The 23,735-nt window shown below is 41.9% G+C and overlaps 1 protein-coding gene and 1 long non-coding RNA gene across 2 annotated transcripts in view; both read left to right on the top strand.

Annotated features, from left to right (window-relative positions):
• The first annotated feature begins 958 nt into the window (after positions 1 to 958).
• The window catches only part of Serinc5 (serine incorporator 5), a 106,505-nt gene continuing 83,728 nt past the window's right edge, over positions 959 to 23,735 (top strand). The window contains exon 1 of the mRNA XM_005329011.5: positions 959 to 1,141. Within this exon, the coding sequence (XP_005329068.1) occupies positions 1,115 to 1,141 (27 nt within the window). The 5' untranslated portion in view covers positions 959 to 1,114. The remainder of the gene's footprint in view (positions 1,142 to 23,735) is intronic.
• On the top strand, positions 15,899 to 18,340 carry LOC144376435 (uncharacterized). Its single transcript, XR_013436922.1, has 2 exons — positions 15,899 to 16,912; positions 18,023 to 18,340. It is a non-coding gene; the product is annotated as an uncharacterized LOC144376435 (long non-coding RNA).

Here is a 23,735-nt window from a genome sequence, read left to right as displayed (position 1 = left end):
CAACTTTCTTCTTAGTCTCCAACTCTTACACTCATCAAACAAGACACTCCTTTGTCAAAGGCTGGGCCCAGTGAAGGTCAAGCCTCCTGTTATTTGCCAGAGGATCACACACTTGGATTCTAGTCCCAATTTTGCTTTTTTCACTTTGTGAGGCTTTGCACAAGTTATTTAACCTGTCCGGGCTTCAGTTGCTACATTTCTCAAATGGATGCAGTAATGTTTATTTGAAAGTCAAAGACTTAAATGGCTGTGAGAAGAGATCTGAATAGACACAACAAAACAAAACAAAACTGGGAGTGCTCTGTCTTCTGCACTGGACAAGTAATTACTGGCATCCTCCTTATAGTGAGGTCCGGTGAGAGGAAGCGAGGTCTTTGGTTTCTCAGGCCGCAGGGAAGAAAAGGCTGGAAATGTCTCAATATCCAGGGAAGCGCAGAAAGAGCTCTCACTGGAAAGCTGCAGTATCCTGGGAACCTCAGGGAATTACAGCCTAGGCATTTGAGGAAGTTTGGGAGGACAGGGCAGCCTCAAAGTTGAAAAGTGGTCTTGGCAGATAAGGAAGGTAAAGGGATTTCAAAACAGGGACTTCGTGTATGTCTCCTTTGGTGCTAGGCAGAGCGCAACAGAGAATCTCCACTGGGCAGGATCAGTGCATAACACTGGGTGATGGCTCTCTAAAAGCTGCAAGCTCTACTGGAGTCAGTAACCACCCAAGCAGAGGCGAAGAGGCGCTGCGCCCTCCCCAGCTAGGGACCGGAAAGGCTTGGCTGGTTCACCAGGTCCGGAGGGTGGGAGCTCCACGTCCCAAGGACCAGTGACCCCTACCACTTAGCCGCCTGACGCCAGCGGAAGTGCGAGCCCAGGGCGAGCCTGCTCCGCCGCCCGGCGCCCGGGAAGGGGCGGGCACGGGGTGTGGCCGAGGCGGGGCCTGCCCACGGGGCGGGGTTTGGCGGCGGTTGTTTTTACCCAGGCCGCGGTGCCCAGCTCTCAGCTGAGGCTGCCTGGCTTGGAGGCGTGAGTGGGTGCGGAGAGCGGCGCTCGTGTGGCGAGCGAGCCAGGAGGGCCTGAGTGGCGCAGCGAGCGGGCAGCGCCCCCGTGCTCGTCGGCCGCCGCGATGTCTGCTCGGTGCTGTGCGGGCCAGGTGAGCGAGGCCAGGCGCCAGAGGGGCTGTCAGATCCGTGGACCCGGCCAGGAGCCTTGAGCTTTGGGTTGATCTGTGTGAGCGTCCAGCGCGGCGGCCGTAGGTGGGGCTGGTGGTGTGCTCGGGCTGACCCCGCGCTGCCTGGGTGAGCGTTTCGGGCCCGAGCTAGAAGCTCAGCGGGCTGGCGGGAAGGACCGTGGGGAAGCCCGAGAGGCGACCCAGATCTTCCCGCACGGCCTCCGGGATTCCGCGTGGGGCGGGGTATTCAGGGTTTCGCTCGGGACCCGACGTCTCCGAAGATGTGTCAAATCCCGTGTAGGACACCGGCTAGGGGCGCTGAGCTCCAGCCCTCCGGGTTCTGTCTGTCGGTTGAACTCAGGAAAAGACGGGGATTTGCATAACATCTCCTTCCCCTTACTTTGAACGAAACTCTAGTCAAAACAGTTCAGGCAGGTTGTGTTTGGCATCTCCAGCCCTAGAACTTGGGCTCTGTCCCGTTGAGAATGTCTGGAGCCTGATTCCAAACCCCAAGGCTCAGGTCTGGGCTCAGGGAAGGTTCTGTTCAGCTTCCCGAGTGTTCCGACCCAGCCCTGTCTGGGCTCAAGCCCGACTCCTTTAGTAGGACGCAAGCCTTCCCGTCCCTCTTTGTAGCTCAACTTGCCTGAACCTGTTCCTTAATCTCGCTTATTAAAACCCTGGTATCTAAGCCATATATGTCCAGTTGGGATAGGCGTCTCCTACCAGTTCGTAGTGCATCAGGGCAGAATTAGTAGATTTTAGCTCTTCGATGCTAATTTCATTCCTTTCTGTAAGGTTAGAAAAAACGAAGTGGGTAAAACCTTCTAAATTTGGAGTTTCATGTAGTCAGTATTTCTGTATGGGGTTTTAATGGTGTATTTTAAAAACGAGTCTGACTGTGGGGGCCGTCAGGCATTCAGGTGCAGGAGTGTTCTTGCTTACATTCAACTTCAGGACAATCCAGACAAAACTGTAAGTGATGCAGGGGTTAAGCTGTGGGTTTCTGCAAGCCACCGATTATAGGGGCAAATAATCCGTCCTCTTTGGAGTGGCCATGTGGGGTTATCTTGGTTTCTGAGGTCTAATACTGTGTTTGGCATGCATTCAAGTTGGCATTTTCAGAGATGAGGAAATTGAGGCTTTTTGACTTTAGGCAAAATGACTTTTTTGCTTAGGCCAGTCCAGAGAGACTATGAGCCTGTAATCGACAGGCAAGAGAAGAAAGAGCACAGGAATGCTCCCAAGGCTTTTGAGACTAAGACAAAATTTGTTTTCAGAAAACTTCAAGGTTTTTTTCCTTTCTTTTTGGGGTGCTGGGGATCTAATGGAGGGCTTTTTACATGCTAGGTGAGTGCTACCACTGAGCTATACCACCAGCTCCCTGCAGATCTTTTATTCTTGTTGTTTTGAGATATGTTCTCTCCAATTTGATATAATGCTTTTCATTATGTGGTAATTATATATATTTAGGGGCATCCATCTGATTGCTTAAAAACCTCTGAGGATCTTTCAGTGATACTCAGTGCTCAATTTAGGGCTCTGAAAATTATTAACAGTAATCAAATGGGTATTGTAAAATAATTTATTGGTATGATTGATACCTTGCCAGGATTTAGTGACTTGTCTCTAAAATACCCCTATTCGTGATGTTGGAAAGAACCAAATCCTTGTCATTCATCACAGGAAAGTTAACTTCTGCTTTCTCAGTACTGCTGTAGGCATCATAATGGTAGGTTTCAATGCAGTGAGCATGATTTCAAGAAGTTTACCTGGGGCCATAGCTCAGTGGCAGAGCACTTGCCTAGCATGTGTGAAGTACTGGGTTCAATCCTTAGTACCACATCAAAATAGGCAAGATAAAGGCATTCTGTCCATCTACAACTACCAAAAGAAAAAAAGAAGAAGGAGGAGGAGGAGGAGGAGGAGGAGGAGAAGGAGAAGGAGAAGGAGAAAGAAGAGGGAGAAAGAAGAGGGAGAAAGAAGAGGGAGAAGGAGAGGGAGAAGGAGGGAGAAGGAAGGAGAAGGAGAAGGAGAAGGAGGGAGAAGGAGGGAGAAGGAAGGAGAAGGAAGGAGGAGAAGGGAGAAGGAGGGAGGAGAAGGGAGAAGGAGGGAGGAGAAGGGAAAAGGAGGGAGGAGAAGGAGAAGGAGAAGGAGTTTACCTGGAGGGTAAGGGAGTCTAGCTCAGTGGTAGAGTGATTTGCCCAGCATTCAAGAAATTCTGGATTTGATTCTCCCACCCCCAACAAAAACAAAGCAAACAATTGTTTGTTTGAGCACCTACTATATGCCAGGAAAATAGTAAGACAAACAGACATCTTTGCTCTCAGTGGTGTGTGTGTGTGTGTGTGTGTGTGTGTGTGTGTGTGTGTGTGTTAGAGAGAGAGAGAGTGCGCTCAAAAGAGCGAGTGCACATTCCATAGCATGTAAACAATGGAACAATAAATTCACTAGTCCTGTAACAAGGCCTTGGAAGAATTGTTGGTAGAGGAGTCTAAGATGCCCCTTGAATTGACAAGTGAAGAAAGGCACCCACAGTAGGATCTGAGTAAGGAGTCCAGGATGTTCAAGGAATTAAAGAGGGGCTGAATAAGGTCTGAGAGGTGGGCCAGTCCAGAGAGACTATGAGCCTGTAATAGAACAACAGATAGCACTTCTTGGTAAGAACACAGCTAATAAACACAACCACAAGATTAAAGAGTGAAGAGAGGTTTATTATTTGCAGTAAGGAAGGAGAGCACTGGGATAATTCCCAAAGCAGTGTATCTCAGACCAAAGGAAGCAAGGGGATTTCATTGGGGAGACTTATGCATATTCATATTCATTGGAAAGACTTGTCATTACAAGTAGAGGCGGGCACAGTTCTGATGTGCTCAGTTTGAGATCAAGCTTCTTCATACATGGCATGTTCAAAGGTTGCCAGTGGGAACGCTTCCAGGTCAGAAAATCTAGCATTATAATGAAATTATAATAAGCACAGTTTAGGTCAACTAGAAGAGTAGCTGGGAGATTGGCTGGTTTGACCCAGTTCCTGTGTATTTTTTCTCAGGGCCTTATCTGTTTTTTATTTGGAAACTGGGGATTCAACTCAGGGGTGCTTTTTCACTGAACTATATCCCCAGCCTTTTTATTATTTTTATTTAATGTTTTGATGTTATTATATAATATTATTATTTTATTATTTTTTGGAGACGGGATTTTGCTAAGCTGCTCAGAGTGGCCTGGAATTTGTGATTCTCCTGCCTCAGCCTTCTGAGTAGCTGAGATCACAGTTGTGAGCTTCTGTCCCAGGCTGGAGAACCTTATCTGAAACAAACAAAAAATCCTGAAGAAGGGACAGTATCAATCTTTGCCCAGGCAGGTCTTGAACTCTTGAGCTTAAGTGATACCTTAGCCTTCTCTAAGTGCTGAGTTCTGGGATTGCAGAACTGGTCCACCCAGCTCAGTAGTCATTTTAAAGGGGCCACAGCTTCTTCCACAACAAGTACAAGTGTTTGCTCCCAAAAGTTCCTGCCTAGCGGCTAACAAGCCTCAGTGGGATTGGAATTTAGGTTTTATTCTGGCTTCAGTGAGAAGTTGTGGGGGTGGTGAGCTGTGGTTCAGTCTACACTCTGAAGATCCCTTTGAGTGTATGAAGACTGGACTGTATCAGGCTGGAGGGGAGGTAGGGAGAATAGTCTGAGCTGTTTGTTCAGTGACTGTTCTTTAGCAGCTACCTTGCATATGCAAGCAGTGTTCTAGGCTTCAACAGCAAGCAGAAATCCCTTCCTGACGGAGCTTGAATCCTAGCAATCTGCTGTTACTATAGTCTAAGGGGGATGAGCATGGTACCTTAATTTAGGCTTTGGCTAAATTAAGCCAAATTAAACTAAATTAAGAGATAGAGCTGGAGTTTAGAGGTAGAGCATGGATTAGGAGTCTGGTGTACAAAGGAGAAAGATTTGGTGTTTGAACTGGGTAGATGATACCATTTACTGAGGTGAAGTAGCAGACTGAAAGGGAAATGGACATTTAGCCAGGAAAACCTGTAGTTTTCTTTGGATTTTGTTATATTTGAGATTCCTATTATAAATTAGATGGAGATGGCAAGTATTGTGGTAAAATTGTGGTACAATTGTGTTCTGCAAATTTCATGTGTTAGAAACTAAATAGTCAAGTTCATATATTAATGACATTTGGAGGGTAGGACCTTGGGGGCGGATCATCAGGACTCTGCTTTCATGAGCATATTAATCCATTCATAGATTAATTGATTATCGAGGGAGTGGTTTTGTTAGAAAATCTAATTTTCCGTGGCACACTTGCTCTGTCTCAGCATACGATGCCTTCTGTCATGTTACGATGCTGCAAGAAGAACTGAAAAGGTGACAGATCTTTAAGAAACATTCTTTTCCTTATATATTACCTAGTTTCAGGTACTCAGTTATCACAACAGAAAAAGGACTAAGACAGCAAATCACCAGTTGGACATTTAAGTCAGAGAGAGAAGTTTGAGGTCAGAGACAGAAATTTGGCTTTTTGGGGGGGTGTTGTCGGTGAGGGGGTGCTAGGGATCAAACCTCAGACCTCATGCATCACAGGCAGATACTCTACTGCTGAGCCCCAGCCATGGTGCTGGATTCAAATTGGGAAATCTGGACAAAGAGCTGTCATATCTATGGACAAGTCACTTACCCTCTATAACATCAGTTTTCCTCCCCTGTAGAATGGGTGTAATCATTCTTCTTAGGGTCATTATGATTACTACATGTGATAATAAAATCTTTATTACAGGTTTCTTTGTAGTGTAAGGAACCTCTGAATTTGTTTACTGGTGGTCACTACCTGTCTGTGCCAGGACCATCTCCAGATCATCTTAATTTCTTTTTGCATCTACTCTGATATTCCCTTAGGTTTTGCTTTGGTCGTTGGTTAATGGATGTAAATGGATGCCCAAATGACAGGGGAGTGGTCACTCAACACTTGAGTATGGAGCATTGTTGGGAGAGGGTGATAAAGAGCTTCTTTGCTTTTCTAACTTCTGAGCTAGTTAGCTGGGGAGGTTAGCTATAGAAAAGGACAGTATATAGTCTCAGAGGTGAAAAGAGATGTGTACTTAAAAGGTCTAGACCACCCTTCAGAGGCAATTTGAAAATAAAGCTTGGCATGGTTTACTGCAGACATATAAGAAATGATGATGATGATGATGATGATGATGATAGCTAAAATTTCTTTTACTACTCTGTATGCTATATTTTTTACAAAAATATATTTTGTTCTTTATAACAACCTGATGAGATGGGTTATGTTCTACTTGGCCTCCTTTTACAGGTGAGGTAACTGAAGTACAGAGAAATGAATTCACTGATGGCTGTTACATAGTGGGGCAGCCAGGCCTTTGAACCCTGGTCCACCTGGATTAAGTGGGCCACCTCTGTACTTAGACTGATATTCCTTATTATTCTTAGTATTACAGTATAAATGAATAACTTTCAAATCAACTTATGGCAGTTTTGAGTATGTAACAATAAGGCTGTCTTGGTAGATACTATTGGCTGCCAATAATGGAGTTTAGTTTCTTCCTCATACCTGGTCCAGGTTATAAAAGTCAAAGTTACAGACCAAATTCTACCATACATACTGACATTTATTGGTAAGCATGCACAGAAGTCATGTAGTCTATTCTGAGGCTTCATGAAGTTCCAGCTTTTTACTCTTAGTATTGTGTCAGGTATCTTGCATGAAAAGCTCAGCTGGGATAGAGGTGCCAGTATTTTAATAGTAAGGACTTGGCTAACTTTCTGGGTGGACTCAGATAACTAAGACTGCTGTTCCAGCAGGAAGGACCATGTGGATGGATCAACCCATGATTGCCATTCAGAGTGAAGACTCAAACTGTCTCATAGCCAGTCCAGGCAAGGGCAGGAATGCCCAGCTGCAGGGATTTTCTACAGATCATAGACACCCACCACCAACAACAACCTGGGCACAGATCAAATCCAGGGCCTCAAGCATGCTAGGCAAGCACTCTGCCACTGAACTACAACTCTAGCCCTTTTTGTTTTGAGAAGGGGTCTTGCTAAGTTGCCCACACTAGCCTCTAACCTCGAACTTGTGATCCTCTTGTTTCAGCTTCCTGAAGAGCTGGATCACAGTGTGCACTGCCTAACATACCCTGCCTCGTATTTCTTGATCACTGAGATTTCCCCAATGAAACCCCACTTCTGATGTCTATTTATTAATTAACAAAACCTTGAATACTACCAAGGACTATCCTTTGTCAAGGATAAACAAAGAAGAACCTTAGTTAAAGGATAAAAATATTTTTTTCAGTAATAATAAAATATTGTAATAATAGGGTAAAGAACTGAGAGCTCTATCCTTTTTGTGCAGAAGTAAGTAGGCCTTTTAAAGGGAGAAGAGAAGGGAATAGGGAGGGAATAAGTGGGACTCAGGTAGAGCCCAAAAAGTGAAAAGTTAAAGTTACTAAAGGTTGGTCAGTGCAAATGGGATTAAGTCATCTGGATCTGCTAGCTGGATCTGATCAAAGTTAGGATTCTGTGCTTAGAGACTGGGAGATAGGAGCTCCACCCTTGTTGATTACATTTTAAAAGAATGATTTTTAGCTTCTTCTTTTTTTTTTTTTTTGATGCTGGGGATTTGAACCCAGGGTCTCTTGCATACTAGGCAAGTGCCTTGCCACTGAGCTACATTCCCAACCTGTTTTTAGGTCCTTGAGAAAGACACTTTGTAGCATTATCCCATATTTGGTATCCATGGAGGATTGGTTTTAGGACCTCTCCTTAACAAAGTCTGCAGATGCTCAAATTCTCTTATATCAAATGGCACAGTATTCACATATAATCAATGCACATTCTCCCATACACTTTAAATAATCTCTAGATTACTTACAATACCTAATTCACTGATACAGTGTACATGCTATGTCAATACTTAACATGCTATATTTTTTAGAAAATAACAGCAAGAAAAGTTTGCACTTGTTGGGCATGATGGTAGACACCCATAATCCCAGGGAATTAGGAGGCCCAGGCAGCAGGATTGTAATTTGAGGCCAACCTCAGCAATTTAGTGAGACCTTCAGCAATTTATGAAGACCCTGTCTTCAAAACAAAAAGTAAAAAGGACTGGAGTGTAACTTGGTAAAGCACCCCTGGGTTCAATCCCCAGTATCAAAAGATAATTAAAGATAAACAATAAAAGTCTGTGTGTATTCAGTACAAACACATTCCCCTCCTTTTTTTTTTTTTTTTTTTTTTTTTGTCTGTGTTTACTAGGGATTGAATCCAGGGGTGCTTAACCCCTGAGACACATTCCTAGCCCTTTTGTGTATTTTATTTAGAGACAGGGTCTTGCAAAATTGCTTAGGGCCTAGATAAATTGCTGAGGATGGCTTTGATCTTGTGATCTTCCTGTTTCAGCCTCCCCACCTGCTGGGATTATAGGCATGTGACACCATGCCTAGTTTTTTATTTTTGAAAATTTTTTGGTTGAATCCATGTACATATATGTCTCAAAGAAACTGAGGAAGGATTCATAGGTGTAAGTTCTTTTTAGTAAATACTCTAAGAAAGGAAGGTTAGTGCCTATCTTCAGGTGTTGGCTAGAACAAACAGTAAATTCTGACATCCCTGAGCTTTTCCAAACTGGGATTTTCAAGGAAGCTGGGTCAGGGCTGGGGAACCCTGTTGCAATCTGACTGAGTCTCTTAGTGTGGGAGTTTGAACAAAGTGTGTGCATAGAGAGTTCTTGCAATCCTTATCATTTCTCACCTATGCCAATTCACAAAACCTCTGGTATCATCTGAGTTGGAGGCAACTGAATCCCACGCAAAGACTCGTTTAGAGCATCACCTTTCAATGAGATATTAGTAGAGTGGATATCCCCTCTCAGAGCAAGTGATTGAATACATTCAGATTGTAGCTTAAAACTCATATGCAAGTTCATGAAGACTTATTTAAAAAGTAAATTACTTGGGGCTTGATGGTGCATGCCTATAATCCCAGTGACTCAGGAGACTGAGGCAGGAGGATGGCAAGGGTAAGGCCAGCCTCAGCAACTTAGCAAGACTCTCAGTGACTTTGTGAGACCCTGTCTCAAAATACAAAGAATAGAAAGGGTTGAGGGTTCTCAGTGGTGAAGTGCCCTAGGGTTCAATCTGCAGAACAAAAACAAAAAAAAAAAGAAAGAAAGTAAATTAACACTACATAATAACAATGATACTCTTGAAATGTCCTTTTGTCTTTTCTAGTAAAACCTCAATCTCTGTTTTCAAGCCCAGTTCAAGAAATATTTCCCCAATATAATATTAATGTTTTCTATCAAAGTTAAACCTGTAATGTAACACAAAAATATGTTTACTGTAATTTAAATTTCACCTTGTATAATGGAACTATTTTAAGTTAGGAAACCATGTGGTCAGAATATAGTCATATAAAAATTTCCTGACATGCATCCAGTCACAACTGTAGCCCTCCCCAATTTTAAATTAGCTAATCTGTAGAACTTTTGAAACAATGAAGTTTCTTCGATCTTCCTTTGAAGCTGGATTTAAATAATTTTTTTTTTTTTGTATTAGGTATTGAACCCAAGGGTACTTAACCACTGAACCACATCCCCAGCCCTTTTTATTTTTTAAGTACTCTTTCTATCAGAACAAGGGGTAGAACTTCATTAGGGAAAAAAGCAGGCAAACTGCCTCCCCAGGTGTGCTTGCACACCAGATTCCTTCTGGGGGCACCTCCTTCTGTAGAAGTACAGTTTTTGCCTTGCCCACCCACTTCCAAGCCCATATTTGATTTCTTGCAGCACCTCGGTATTTCTAACACCAGTAATGAGCTTTCTCTTTAAGAGTCCTTGCACCTAGACCTGTCCACACCACCTGGTTTGGTCATGGGATGCATTGCAAGTATGTCCTGTGTATTGCAGGGGTATGTTGGATCTTTTCTCCTGGGCTGAGTCTGTATTTACTGTGGCCTAGCAGGACCCCTGTTGAGGGCTTTTGGTTACAGAACCCTTGTTTCCTACTGCTCTTGTTGATAGTGATTGGAAATGTTAGGTCCTCCTGTCACATGTTGCTTCTGTCCTTGGAAGAGATCCAGGCATAGAAATTTATTCTTTCCATCACTGATGCTTTTATGAACAATGTGGGGTATTGTGAAACAGGGAAAACCACATATTATTACTACAGAGAGAACCACATTTTGATGTTTTATATTCAGTCATTTTACTTTGCAAAATTGGGATTATATTGTAGGTGCTGTATTTGATCCCATTCTTTGAATTATCGGGGTAACCCCAGAAGTTTTTTTTAACCACAAAGGTTTTTAACATGCTCCAGCCACTAATTTGCAGCCATTAATGCTTTTTGGGTTTACATGCGGATGTAAATAGAGGTACCTTCAAACCAGATTTCTCTGGAGGTTTTAAAGTTGAATGTTTGTAATTCAGTTAATGGGTTAATGTGTTAATAGGTTTGAGTGTTTCTATTCCCCAAAAGCTAAAATACTGTGAAAATGTCTAATCACACCCCTTTAAATGTCATTTATAATATATTTCAGTCATTTTCAATTTTTTCTTCAACTTTGATCTTTTTCTTTACAGCTGTGTACACAGTTACCATCTGTCCAGTGGTATTTGAATTGCTGTTTTTCTGATTTTTTTCTGCTTGATGGTGCTCTTCTTTGTTTCAGATACATTAAGTTTGAATTCAGTGATTTTTATCATTACTATGGGACACTTATTTTTCTATTCATTTTTATAAAACACAGGTAAAATACCCACACATGTGCTTTATTTACTGACACAGGTGGTGATCCTGCTCATGTGGCTCACAGTGAGCTGATTCTGGAAGGGTGGCTTGGGAAAGTCCTTATGTGCTGTAGTCAAGTTTAGGGTCTTGGAAAGATAAGCCTCAGCCCCTTCCCTCAACAGCATGGGGTGTGTGGGGTGTGGGTGGAGGAGTTGGGTGGGGGTGTGGGGTGGGAAGAGCTGGTGGAAAGGTTGTTTCTTCAGACTTATTTTCTTGGGCTGTCTGATAGCTGACCTGGGCCTGCTGACAAATAGCTCTAGGCTGTTGTAGATGAGTGTGAGGACTGCGTGGAGGATTGAGAGAGAGTCTGTAGGGAATGGAAGGCAGCTTCTGACTCATCCTGTGCTGAAGAGATAAAAGGTAACACCCTTGCCCTATTGCTGGCTTCCCACCGCCTTTCTGTATTAATACAGGCAGTAGATTTCCCACAGATACTGAATGACTGGGAGTGGCCTATGAAACTTGGAAGGTTTATTTCTCAGTTTCCCAGGTGTTTTAATGTTATCAACATTTAGGACCCTCAGAGAAGGTCTGAATTTGCCCCTCCCCCTTCTGAAATTGGGAATGGCTTCCTCATGCTGAGAGTGGAGACAGCCCCCCCTCTACTTCCAACTGTTTCTCCAATCTATTTCTCCATCTCTAATATCCTCTCTTTTGTGTTCTAAATTCTTAAGAAAGCGCTCTGTAATATCTTTTCTTCTGAATTAAAAAGATAACATGTTTATCTAAAAGGGAGATACAGATGCTGGTCCCAGTATGCCCTAGCTTCTTTTGATAAGGAGGCTTCAGGGACCCGTGAGACTCTTTTTCAGCCAACTCTTTTCAGCCAAGGACTGAAGGGGGCTGAACCTGTGAAACTCCAGGCTTTTGTCTGAATACATGCCTTCCCTTCTGAAAAGCTTTCCTCACCCTGGAGCTTTTCAGAGATGGAACTTTTGAAACAATAAAGCTGGATTTAAATAAAACTTTTTTCTTTTTATTGGTATTAGGCATTGAACCCAAGGGCACTTAACCACTGAACCACATCCCCAGCCCTTTTTATTTTTGAAGTACAATTACTGACTCTGGCTTTGAATTTGTGATCTTTCTACCTCAGCCTCCAACAGGTGTGTGCCACTGTGTCTGGTTAAAAATCTCTTTTCAGGACTGGGGCTATAGCTCGGTGGCAGAGCACTTGCCTAGCATGAGTGAGGCACTGGGTTCAATCCTTGGTACCACATACAAAATTAAGCAAATAAAATAAAGGCATGCTGTCCATCTACAACTACCAAAAGAAAAAAAAAAGAAAAAAAAAACAACACAACTCTTTTCATACTAATTTGAGTCCACATATTTCTGGAGCAGTGAGCATTATGGCCCAGATTCTTTCCTCCCTGGGCAAGATATCACCTGCTAACAGGTAGAGCAGTGACGGTGGCAGCACTTGGCTGGCTTTTCTATGATAATTTGACCTTAAAAAGGAAGGGGGGCCCCCTGCTGGGATTGTGGCTCAGTGGTAGAGCACTTGCCTGGCAAGTGTGAGGCATGATTCTCAGTACCACATATAAATAAATAAAATAAAGGTCCATCATCAACTGAAAAATGTTAAAAAAAAAAAAAAGGAAATCCTTATCTAAGACTGTATTTCTGCAGAATTAGGCATTGGTTGCAATTTCTTTTTTATTCCTTGACCAAGCTGTTTGGTTTTAGTTGTCAATAGTCTTTATTTTATTTATTTTTATGTGGTGCTGAGAATCGAACCCAGTGCCCGTGCCTCACATATGCTAGGCAAGTGCTCTACCACTAAGGTATGACCCCAGCTGTTTTCAGTATTTGAGAAAGGTGGGAACACCTGTTTAATAGCTAAAGATCATGTGTCCTCTTATGTTCACAGTCAAGCAGGCTTGCTAGTGAATTTTCATTACATACTGCTGTTGTCAGTTGAATTTGGGTTACAACTGGGTGTTGAGAGCAGGAATGATTGAGTTACTGATGTAAACCACTGTGATCGTACCAAAATATTAGGTTTCTCAAGTAGTCCAAAGTGAACCCCTGCAGCCCTATTTAAAATGTATTTAAAAACATTTCCTATAATTTCTGGCATGTATATGAATGATGTTTTAGATGATTTTAAAACAACCTGGGAGTTAGGGTAGTGTGTGTAAGACATTCTAATAGTGGATTGGTCTGATTATATAAAACATCTGTTTGGCTTTTAAAGGAAATAGGGTTTTACTTTTGGCTTTTATTCTGTAGTTTGCCTTATGAGATTAAAGTTGCTGATGTTTCAGGAAAGCAGCTGTTATGGAAAAACTTAGATTGGTTTTTATCACAGACAAAGTTTTGAAACACTTTGTGGGTTTGAACTAATGTTACAGTATGTAGGGATTAGGCAGCATTTTTTCTTCTCATGAAAACTGTCTAGTCAAAACAAAAGTAGGAAAAAACCCATACACAACTCCTTAAAGCTTTTTACAAAGAGTTGGAAAATCAGGCTTATGTTTGTTTACTTTCCATTTTTCTAAACTGGCTAATTACATTTTGAAACACAGTTCATGAGGTCTTAGTGGAATTTCTTTGGCAGTTTTTTTGTTCTTGCATTGTATCTCAGTAATCTCCTAATGCTCTGATCCTTGGTGAGCATGGTTCACCAAAACTGGGGAGGAATTCAGTCTTTTGTTCCTGACTTCATGCTCATTGATGTCCAGGGGTGTCCTGGGAAACAATGGCAGTATTTTGTAACCATAGTGATGAAACTGGTCTCCATAAGAAGAGTCTAATATCTATGAACTTTCTTCAGCTTTACTAATGTTATCCTAAGGGGTTAGGACATAATTGCCTATTTCATTTGCTGTTTTTTTTTAAGATATATATTTTTTAGTTGTTGATGGACCTTTTATTTATTTATTTATTTATTTATGTGTGGTGCTGAGAATCAAACCCAGTGTCTCACACATCCTAGGGAAGTGCTCTACCACTGAGCTACAACCCCAGCCCTTGCTGTTGTTTTGTTTTAAAGCTAACAAAATCCCTAAAGCAGTACATCAACTGATAAATATATATTGGGTACCCAGAATAATATAATTCAAAGGCTGTAACTAGGTCCACTTTTAAGCTCTGGAGCAACTTAAGAATTAATGCTGGGTTTCTCAGCAGTATAAGATGGCTCCTGAGGCAGAATTTCTTTACAATCAGATGGAGGGTTTGTGCACCTCAGCTTTGCATTTTTGCTTCTTAGGAAAGGGGAGGAGCCTGGGGGTCCTTGGTTTGGACACCTCCTTTGGGAGTAGGGGGTGAGCATGTGGAGAGTGGGTTCCCATGAATGGGCTCTATAGATTTCACAGAGCCTTGCAGTTACACCCAGTCGTGTCTTTGAGTATTCTGGACACTTTTCTCTGCTATTTCTCAGCTTCTCAAAGGAACCTTTTTGCCTCAAGAAAACAGTGCTAGAATAAGAAGAAAACATGAACATAGAACCTTGAGAGACACCTTCATTTAAAAAGTAGACATTCCCCGTAGTGAACGAGGAAAGAAAGAAAATCTAAGTGAGGGTAGAGTTTTCCTGGAGAGGAAAGAGCTGGAGATTGAGTGTGGGTGCTGGAGCTGTTGGCTTGGTTCTATGACATCCAAAAGTCAAGAGAGAGAAAGATCAATCGGTGCCAGGGCTTTTGGCAGCCTCTTTTTTGTGGGCTTGGAAGGTAAGACTGCTGAGTTGGGTACTGCAGAGATGAGGAACTTGAGTCAGGGAAGAGAGATTATTATTCTTTAAGATAAAAGGAGTAGAGTTGTGGCTGTGGCTCAGTGGCAGAGCGCTTGCCTGGCACATGTGAAGTCAAGGTAATTAGTATAGCCACCACCTCAAATTATCATTTCTTTGTGGTGAGAACATTCAAAATTCTTCCATTTTGTAATATATGTTAATGTTAATTATAATCACTGCACTGTGCAATAAAACACTGGACCTTAGACCTCCTGGCTGATAATGTAAGTCATTATTTGTTGACCAATCCTTCCTCTCCTCCTCTCTTCCTCCCCTAAATTTGTGGATTATTATTAACTGGGATTCTATTCTTTGGAAAATTCTGGAGAGGTAAGTTGAGTTTTGAAGTGATCCAGGTTTTTCTCCCTTCCTACTGATTTTTGAAGCAAATTATGGAATCTGAGAAACTCTTAGATAAGAGGCCTTTAAAGTATTCACCACCTGAAGTTTATATGTTCTTTTAATGCCCCTCCCCTATGTATCTTTTTGAACCTCTCCAGTATTGGGGGGATCATGGCTGTTCTTAGTTCTTAAGCTTTCTGTGCTTTGGTTTCCTTGCTTGTCAAATGTGGGGAATTCCTGTCTTGCTTTCCTCATAGGATTATTGACAGGATCAAGGCATTATAGACCTGTGAAGTGGTGGTGTCCATTGTATCAGGGTTCAGTGCAGGAAGCTGAGACCACTCTATGTATTTTAAGCAGAAGAGGATTTAATGGAAGAAATTAGGTGTTTAACAATAATAGGCAGAACTAGAGGAACAAGGATCCTGGGGGCCTGCTAGGCATGGTGGCACATGCTTGTAATCCCAGCTACTCAGGAGGCTGAGGCAGGAGGATTGCAAGTTCAAGGCTAGCCTGGGCAATTCAGCAAGACTGTCTCAAAATAAAATAAAAATGGTTGGGAATGTAGTTCTGTGGTAGATTGCTTGCCTATCATTTGTGACTCCCGGGTTCAATCCCTAGTACTGGAGGACCATTGGGAAGCTCTTGAATTTAAGAACACAGTGATCCCAGAGGTCAGGGGCTGATGCTGTCCTACCACCTTGACGTCTACTGCTGGTGGCTTGACACAGGAGCTCCAAGTCTGGTTGCTGCAATTGCCTTTTCTTTTCCAATACAACAGGGACCTAGAGGTTACGTTTGCTCAAAGTGCTGACTCTTCACTAAGGCCTGCAGATGCCAATAGGTAACTTAAAGCATTTTTGCCTTCTGTATCTGTCTCCTTTATTACATTAAACTTTGGGTCAGATTCCTGCTCAACGCTGCATGTAGGCATGCTAATCACTTATGGAATGTGTCTAAAAACTTGTAATGACAGGTTTATTAGTCTTAAATTGACCTAACCTTTCTTGTCCTCCTTCAAGAGTGAAGGTTCCAAGTTAAGATAACTAAAAGTATTTTCAAGATTTGCAGGGTCATTCAACTGGCAGCTTTCATATAAGCCTGTTCCAGAACTCCCCAAGTTGTGCCTATAAATCTTCAGTCATTGCCTCATACCTCCCAGGAACAGTGGAGCCCTGAAGGCAGATCACCCCTTGGTTAGACCTCTCCCTAAGCAAGAGCAGTCATCTCAGGAGAACTGAATTGCCCCAGGTCAGATAGATACACATCCTAGGAAGCAATGGAGAGTGCCCTTGAGCAGAATCAACTTTCTAGACACAAAAAGACTGTTCTGTGACCAGAACAGATAATGATCGGCCAGACCACAGAATGACCCAGACCCATGCCTGCTGTGCATACCTCTTGTCCCTACCCCAGATCTTCTTTGATTCAAACCTAAAGCTCATGTCAGTACCCCTTGAAACTGGGGTTGGAGTTCTTGATCCCTCTTGTCTTTCCAGTATAGTTGTATTGATTAAATTCCTTTCCTGTCTTTCACCATTATTTTTTCTGTGTGATTTCTGAGGCGAGTGGCTAGACCTAATTTGTTGTAACTCTTTGGAATCAGTCAGGTCCCCTATTAACTATCTAGGTCTCTGATAACCTCGGGACCTTGACTGGCAGGAGAAGCCACAGCAGGAGAGTGACTTGAACCCCCTTGTCACCTTCCAAATATAATGAAAGCTGCTAATTGTCAGTACCATAGCAGCAAAGTCTGGAAATATGGTTTAACTTTTCAGATTCTTGAGTACTGGGGGATACCCTGGAGAAGGCAGGCATGGAGGCATGTGAGATGATAGAGCGAATTGAGTGCCAGCTATGAACAGTGAGTATAATAAACTCTAGTACATGGCACTGTACTTTTGGGAAATAAAACTACAGAGGAGAAAATATCACTTGTAATCCCAGAGAGAATAAACCCTCTTACACTTTGTTGTATTTCATTGTAGTGTTAAAATAAACTGGATCATACTGTATGTTCTCATTTATATCCTAACAATTTCACATAACATTGAATATTTTCACATGTAAGAATTCTCCAAAAGTGCTGGGCATGGTGGAACAGGCCTGTAACCCCAGTGACTCAGGAGGCCAAGGCAGCAGTCACAGGTTTAAGGCTAGTCTCAGCAACTTAGTGAGGCCTTCAGAGACTTAGTGAGTCCCTCTCTTAAAATAATAAAAAAGGCTGGACATGTGGCTCAGTGGTAGAATGTCACTGGGTTCGACCCCCAGTATCAGAAAAACAAAACTGTTGTACATTGTGCCTTTTACTCTAGGTTAGAGCCCTGGAAATAGTCTTGCTATATAACATAACATGACATGTGCATGCTAAAAATTACCACATTGTGAAAAATTGCACAACAAAACCCACAGGTCTTACAGGAAAAAATTTAGTTAGGGGCACAGCATTCATCTTTATTAGTAGCACATTAAAAGAAAAAAGAAAGAAAAAGAGCATGGTAAAAATGGTATTACAGTTTTACAAATGTTAAATAGTTAAAAATTCATAAATACTATGATAAATGTGTCCCTTTACTTTGAAAAAGACTTGAAGTATATTTGTGGAAGTTGGTGGTGGAAGTTACAGCTGTCAAGTTGTGAAGTGGTGGGAGGAGGGGTATCTGAAAGGACGCAGGCTGTACCCCCAGTGGTATTTTGGTGTGACTCTGAATGCACTTGTTAAGTGTATGCATTTGTGCATTACTATGCAGCCCAGTTCAGCTGAGTAGCCTTCTGCTTTCACATAGTGTTTCTCACAGACAAAACTGGACTTCCTGTTATGCTCAGATTGTTCCCTAACGTGTCAGTTTGTAACAGGGGTCCACTCATGCTTTGAATATGAGCCTTGCTGCTCTGCCTGTGATGCTCTTTAAAAACACGTATAACTGACATGTTTTCCCCTCCTCCTTCTCTCTCTCCCCTTCCCTAACCACAGGGAAAGCAAGATTAACCTTCCTCCCACCCTGGGCCAGATTATCTGCCCTGAGTTATCTGCCCTCCGGCTCACTGACCACAGGAATGAAAAGAGTCCAGACTTCAGGGCTGGCACCTGCGGATCTAAGAAATGGCTGTCTTTCAAGGCTACAAATGAATTATGAGTCTTGATGGCACAGCTGGGGTGTCGCCTTTGTATCCCCTCTTCAAAAACCCTCCGTCCCCCCTGTCAGTTAGAATCACAGCCTCTGGGACAGGAGTTCCCTGTCTTTCTCCTTTACTAACAAAACAATAAAACTTCTTTCTCCTTTTTCTGAAAGCCTTGTCCTTGTTATTGGATTGGCAACAGGGACAAGGATAGAGCTTTCCGTATCAATTCCTGTTGGAACAAGTGTCTTATTTTCAAAGCAGCTGTAGGATGAAAAGCTTAGAAGTCTTGGACTTGCAGACTTCCTTCTGGAAGACTGACCAAGCCACGCTTTAGTTCACTGTGTCAGGTTTGGAGCTGGCCCAGCCGACTCCCTTTGGACCCGATCCCAGAAAGTTGGTGCTGGAAGGATCTTCTGCTCTTCTGACCCAATTGTGCTCTGCTTTCTTGTATTGTAATAAGCAAACAACTCCAGAGAGGGAAATTCTTGTGTTCTGGGGCAGCTCTACTTTATTCTTAGGGTTTAATTCCTCTTCCAGCTAGCCCTTTAAGGCTGAAATGAGTTGCTCATATTCTGGAGAGGGACACAGTAGTTTTTCTATAGTTGAGTTAAAAGGGGTGGCATGGAAGGCAGGCCTCATCCCTGCCTCCTAGGTCCTAGAAAACTATACATTTGGATTGCATTCCTGCTTCTGGTTCTGAGAGTCCCCAGTGTCCACCCGAATCATGAACAGAAAACTGGGACATGATAACAAAAGGGAATTATGCCCCAGGGCAAGAGAAATTTCACTCGGAAGCTAAAATATTGGAACTTTTAGCACATTCATTGAGTTTGGTTGTAGGAAGACAAAGTCTTGATGCTACTGAGGAGGTTTCTAAGGGGAGACTTTCCCAGTGCTTAAGGCCCTGATTTACCATTCTTAGATGGCTGTGGAATGTCCAAGGGGTACTGGGAATCTGGAAAGTCACTCAGTCCTCTTCAACTTGGAGAATCCTTAATGGAGTATCATGTTCACTCTTCTTACAGTATTGAGGAAGAAACAAGCATCACAGCTTACCGGTGCTGTCACCCAGTTTTCCTGAATTTTGCAGTGCCCCAGTGCCCAGTACACAGTTGACAGTACATATTGAAAGTGAGTGGGTGGATAGTGGGCTTTTTCCGACCATATCTGCTGACTTTGCGGAGCAATCCAACAAAGAGCTCTCAAGCTACGGATTTTAAAGTCTTGTGGTTTGAATCTCAAATTGTTTTTTACATTGTATTTTATTGTAATACAATCCGTTTTATTTATTTATTTTTTTTGGTCTTTTCCTTTCTCTTAAGCTCCTAAGCAATTATTCAGTTTCCGCCCCCCAGAAAATTCTACTCTGCAGATCATAGGATTTTACAGAAAGCAGTTTTAAGAACACACTTTCTTATCCAGCGGTGTGGTTTGTGCCAGTTGCAGGTTGCTGAATAAGGAGTATTAGGCCATTTAGACCCAGCTGGTTAACCAATGAGGCGCTTTATGCAAATCGCTCGGCCCAGCAGTGGCTTCTGGCTGGAGGCTTTGAAAAGCATGAAGCAGTAAATTATTTCCTTATGATGGGGGGAGGGGAGGGATGCGGGCTGCTCCAGAATTGCCATTTCTTGGAAGCTAGAGGTCCAGTGGAGCTGTCTCTGATGTTTTTTCCCCCTGCAGTGGTATGGCAGATAGAAAGCAGGACTTAAGTGTTTGAAAAGAACCACAATGTTCATTCCATTTGTCCTTCCTTATGCATGGTTGAAGGGTATTTCCTAATTATTAGAAAGAACCCTCCTCTTCTACTCAGCATTATCTTTCCATTCTCCTTGCCTGACTTTTGTAAGACTTGGGGAGTAATAAAAATTAGCTACTGTAAACATAAGTCTAGAGCTCCTGATCAAAAAAGTTATTTAGGTTATAAGTAGGACAGAGTAATGAAAAAGTTATGAATCTGTCAGTGAGCTGTAGCACTGGGGAGGAATCGCATCAGCTGGAGTTTCCCAGTGGCAGTGCTGCTGGTGTTTTGGGTAGAGAGGTTCTTTCTTATGAAGGACCTAAAGAAGGACAGCTAATGTTTGAAATATTTGCTGACCCCCCCAGATGCCAGAAGCACTTATCAGTCTTTGCAAAAACACTGCCCCCATTTTTATAATCAGGGACCTACCAGACTTCTGAGAATGTGATGAGGTTGTTGATTTCTTCATATAGCTTTGAACTCCTGGAAAACAGACCAGCGCTGCTTCTGGTAGTCCAGAGCTGCAGACGTTAAATTGGGGGCTGGGGACAAGATAAATTCTTCTAATCATAGCACCACCTTGACATACATAACATACACACTTAAGAATATCCTTTATATCTCTTACATAAGGACGTAAAGTTGTACTTTAGAGAGTTTACTTCATACATTGCCCAGAAGAATCACATATTTTTTTTAAAAACTAAGCTTGATAAAGTTATGTTTGACTTGGAAAGAGAAAAACATGCTTTAAAAATCAAGAGAATTCACTTAAACATTTTTGGTGTGCATCTTTAAAGCTTTTTGATCAGATAGTGTAGAGGCAATGTGGCTAAATAGTTAAGAACCAGTTCTGAGGCAGACAGAGTGGTACGTACCTATAATGCTATTGTGGTGTGAACTGATAGATACAATCAATAAGAGTGTAAGTTATAGGTTATAGATTATTATAGATTATGAATATAAGATTTTGATAAGTGAAATAAGACAATTATAAAGCAAGAACTGTCATATACAGGAATAAGACTCCATTTTGCTGCCTTCTATAAAACAAGTTACAAGAACTGTTTCTGAGAAACTGAAATGAAAGCTCTTTTCTTATTTAAAAAAATTTTGTCTTTCTGTACTTTGTACTCCGCAAATTGTACCCTGCTAAGGATGCAGTGGTGGTCATGGTGAGCTGGATGTGAATGCCCTTGTGGGTCTACATGACTTTGAAGTAGATTCTTGCCCCATCGACCCCTGCCCAAGTTCAGGATGTGACTGTTTAGCACCTGCTTGAACCCAGGACTGTGGTCAACTGAACTGCAAAGCTAATGCTATTTTAGCTTCTGTTTATCACTTGCTTGATAACTGGAAAATTCCAGTCCTGTCTAGAGCCCATAGGTCCCAGTTATTAGTGTTTTAATTTCTATGATTGGCTAGCTTACATGACGATAAGCAAGTCACTGAGTTGTGGGTTTTGTGCTTATATTCTCTTGGGATGGACCAAGAAGCTGCAGTCCTCCTACAGAGCTTGAGTCTCTGTGGTGGGTGACAGTCCCTGGCCAGGTAAATAAATCTCTCTTTTGATTTGAAATTTGAGTGCCCTCTGAGGCATCTCCCCATAATAATGACAGCTATTTGGGATGCCAAGACAGGAGGATTGCAAGTTCGAAGCCAGCCTAGACCCTGTCTTAAATAAAATAAAAAGAACTGGGGGTGAAGTTCAGTGGTAGAGCTCTTGCCTAGAGAGAACAAGGGCCCAGATTCATTCCCCAGGACCCCCTTCCCCACAAAAGAGCCAGTTCTGGTAACAGGCAGCCTGAGCTCAAGTATTCTTTTCCACTTATCAGCAGTGTAAGTGGATCAATTACTTAATCTCTCTGTCCTTTAGTTTCTGCATCTGTAAAATGGTTTACCATTAATATTCCCTTCATAGGATTTTGTACTTGGAACACTGGCTGACTCAATACAGATTTTTTTTGGTAGTGGGGATTGAACTCAGGGGCACTCAATCACTGAGCCACATCTCCAGCCTTATTTTCTATTTTATTGAGACAGGGTCTCAGTTGCCTAGCGCTTTGCTTTTGCTGAGACTGGCTTTGAACTTGTGATAACTGGAAAATTCCAGTCCTGTCTAGAGCCCATAGGTCCCAGTTATTAGTGTTTTAATTTCTATGATTGGCTAGCTTACATGACGATAAGCAAGTCCTCAGTTTTCTGAGCTGCTGGGATTACAGGCGTGAGCCACCACACCCAGCTCAGAAGTCTGCTTTTTAAAATTTATACCAAGTACACTTATAAATTAATAGAAAAGGTAAGCAGTAGAAAGATGGACAAAGACCAATGTAGGAAAAAATACAAATGGCCAACAGATATAAAAATAAATGCTTAGACTTATTCATAATTAAATAAATATAATTTAAAACAAGATATTTTTTACTAATCACATTGGTAAAGTTAAAAAATATTAATATCTAGAATTGGCAAGATGATAGAAAAACTCTTTTTTTTATGGTACTGCCTCCTGATGACTCAGCTTGTACAAACTAAACCTTCAACCCTTAAAAAACTCACTTTTGTGGGTTGATATTTGTTCACATTTGGAGAAAAACTTAACATAATCTCTTTGAATCGTAATTAAATATGTCCACGTTCTTACATGTCTACTTCTGTTTCTTTTAGAAACTAAACTGAGGCCCTGAACCTGTAATCCCAGCATCTAGGGGGGCTGAGGCAGGAGGATTACAAGTTTAAGGCCAGTCTTAACTTGGTAAGACCCTATCTCAAAATAAAAATAAAAGGTCTGGGGATGTAGCTCAGTGTTTGAGCACCCCTGATTTAAATCCCTTAGTACTGTACACACACATATATACACATGCACACAACATTTAAATATGACTAATTGTAGGTTTTGTGTGTTTTTCCACAATTAAAAAAAAAAGAGAATTGAGGTTAATTTGTGTATGCAGAGAGGAGGAGACAGCTAGGATGGTGTGAAGTAATGGTGTAAAAAAAGGGAAGTAAAGATAATGTGTATTTTGAATCCATGTGTATGGGTAAGACACTTAAGAATTTATATATGTAGATATTTGTGTATGTATAAAGATTTCTCCTAGTTTTTAAATACAAAGTGGTATTGTAGAGTAAGAAGGAGATTGGAGGGTACTGGATAATGTCAGGGCATTTGTTTTTCATTTGATGGCTTGCTGTGCTATTTGGAATTTATCATGAGCATGTGTTGGTTTCTAAGCTTTAAATTTTTAAAGCTTATTTTGCAAATCTAAATGTATGAAATTCCATGTTAATAACTGCATTTTTTTTTGTATGTATGGTACTAGGGATTGAACCCAGAGCCTTGTGCATGTGAGGCAAGCACTCTACCTACTGAGCTATATCCCCAGCCCAATAATTGCATTTTCTAGCATTGTTTTCATTTTGATATTATTGAAGGAGGAAGGGGAGGTTGTTGTGTATAAATGTATTTAGGAAGTGGGCTTGGTGATAACAGATTTAACACATTTTTTTGCATTAGAAGGGAAACTGAGTTGATGCACATCTGGTATGATTATGTGGCATAATTTATTTTTATCCTCATGTCCACAATTTACATATGAAAATGAGAATTTTTCTTAACTAAAGTACTGAAGTGAATAGAAGTAGAGAAAAGGAGTGTGCCACCCATAAAAGCAGGGGAGGCAGGGAATGTCTGAGGAGGTAGTTAAGCTGTCAACTCAGACTCTATGGGAGTGCCCCAGCTGGCTGTGCATTATTGGGGAGTATTATTCAAAGGGCCGCTTTGGTAGAAGACAAGAAAATTGTAGAGAAATGGGAGCTCTGGTGC

The sequence above is a fragment of the Ictidomys tridecemlineatus genome, chromosome 1, assembly GCF_052094955.1.
Source record: "Ictidomys tridecemlineatus isolate mIctTri1 chromosome 1, mIctTri1.hap1, whole genome shotgun sequence".
In the NCBI taxonomy this organism is placed as follows: domain Eukaryota; kingdom Metazoa; phylum Chordata; class Mammalia; order Rodentia; family Sciuridae; genus Ictidomys; species Ictidomys tridecemlineatus.
Note: the sequence above shows the minus strand (reverse complement) of the source record. Positions and strands in the feature narration are given on the sequence as shown.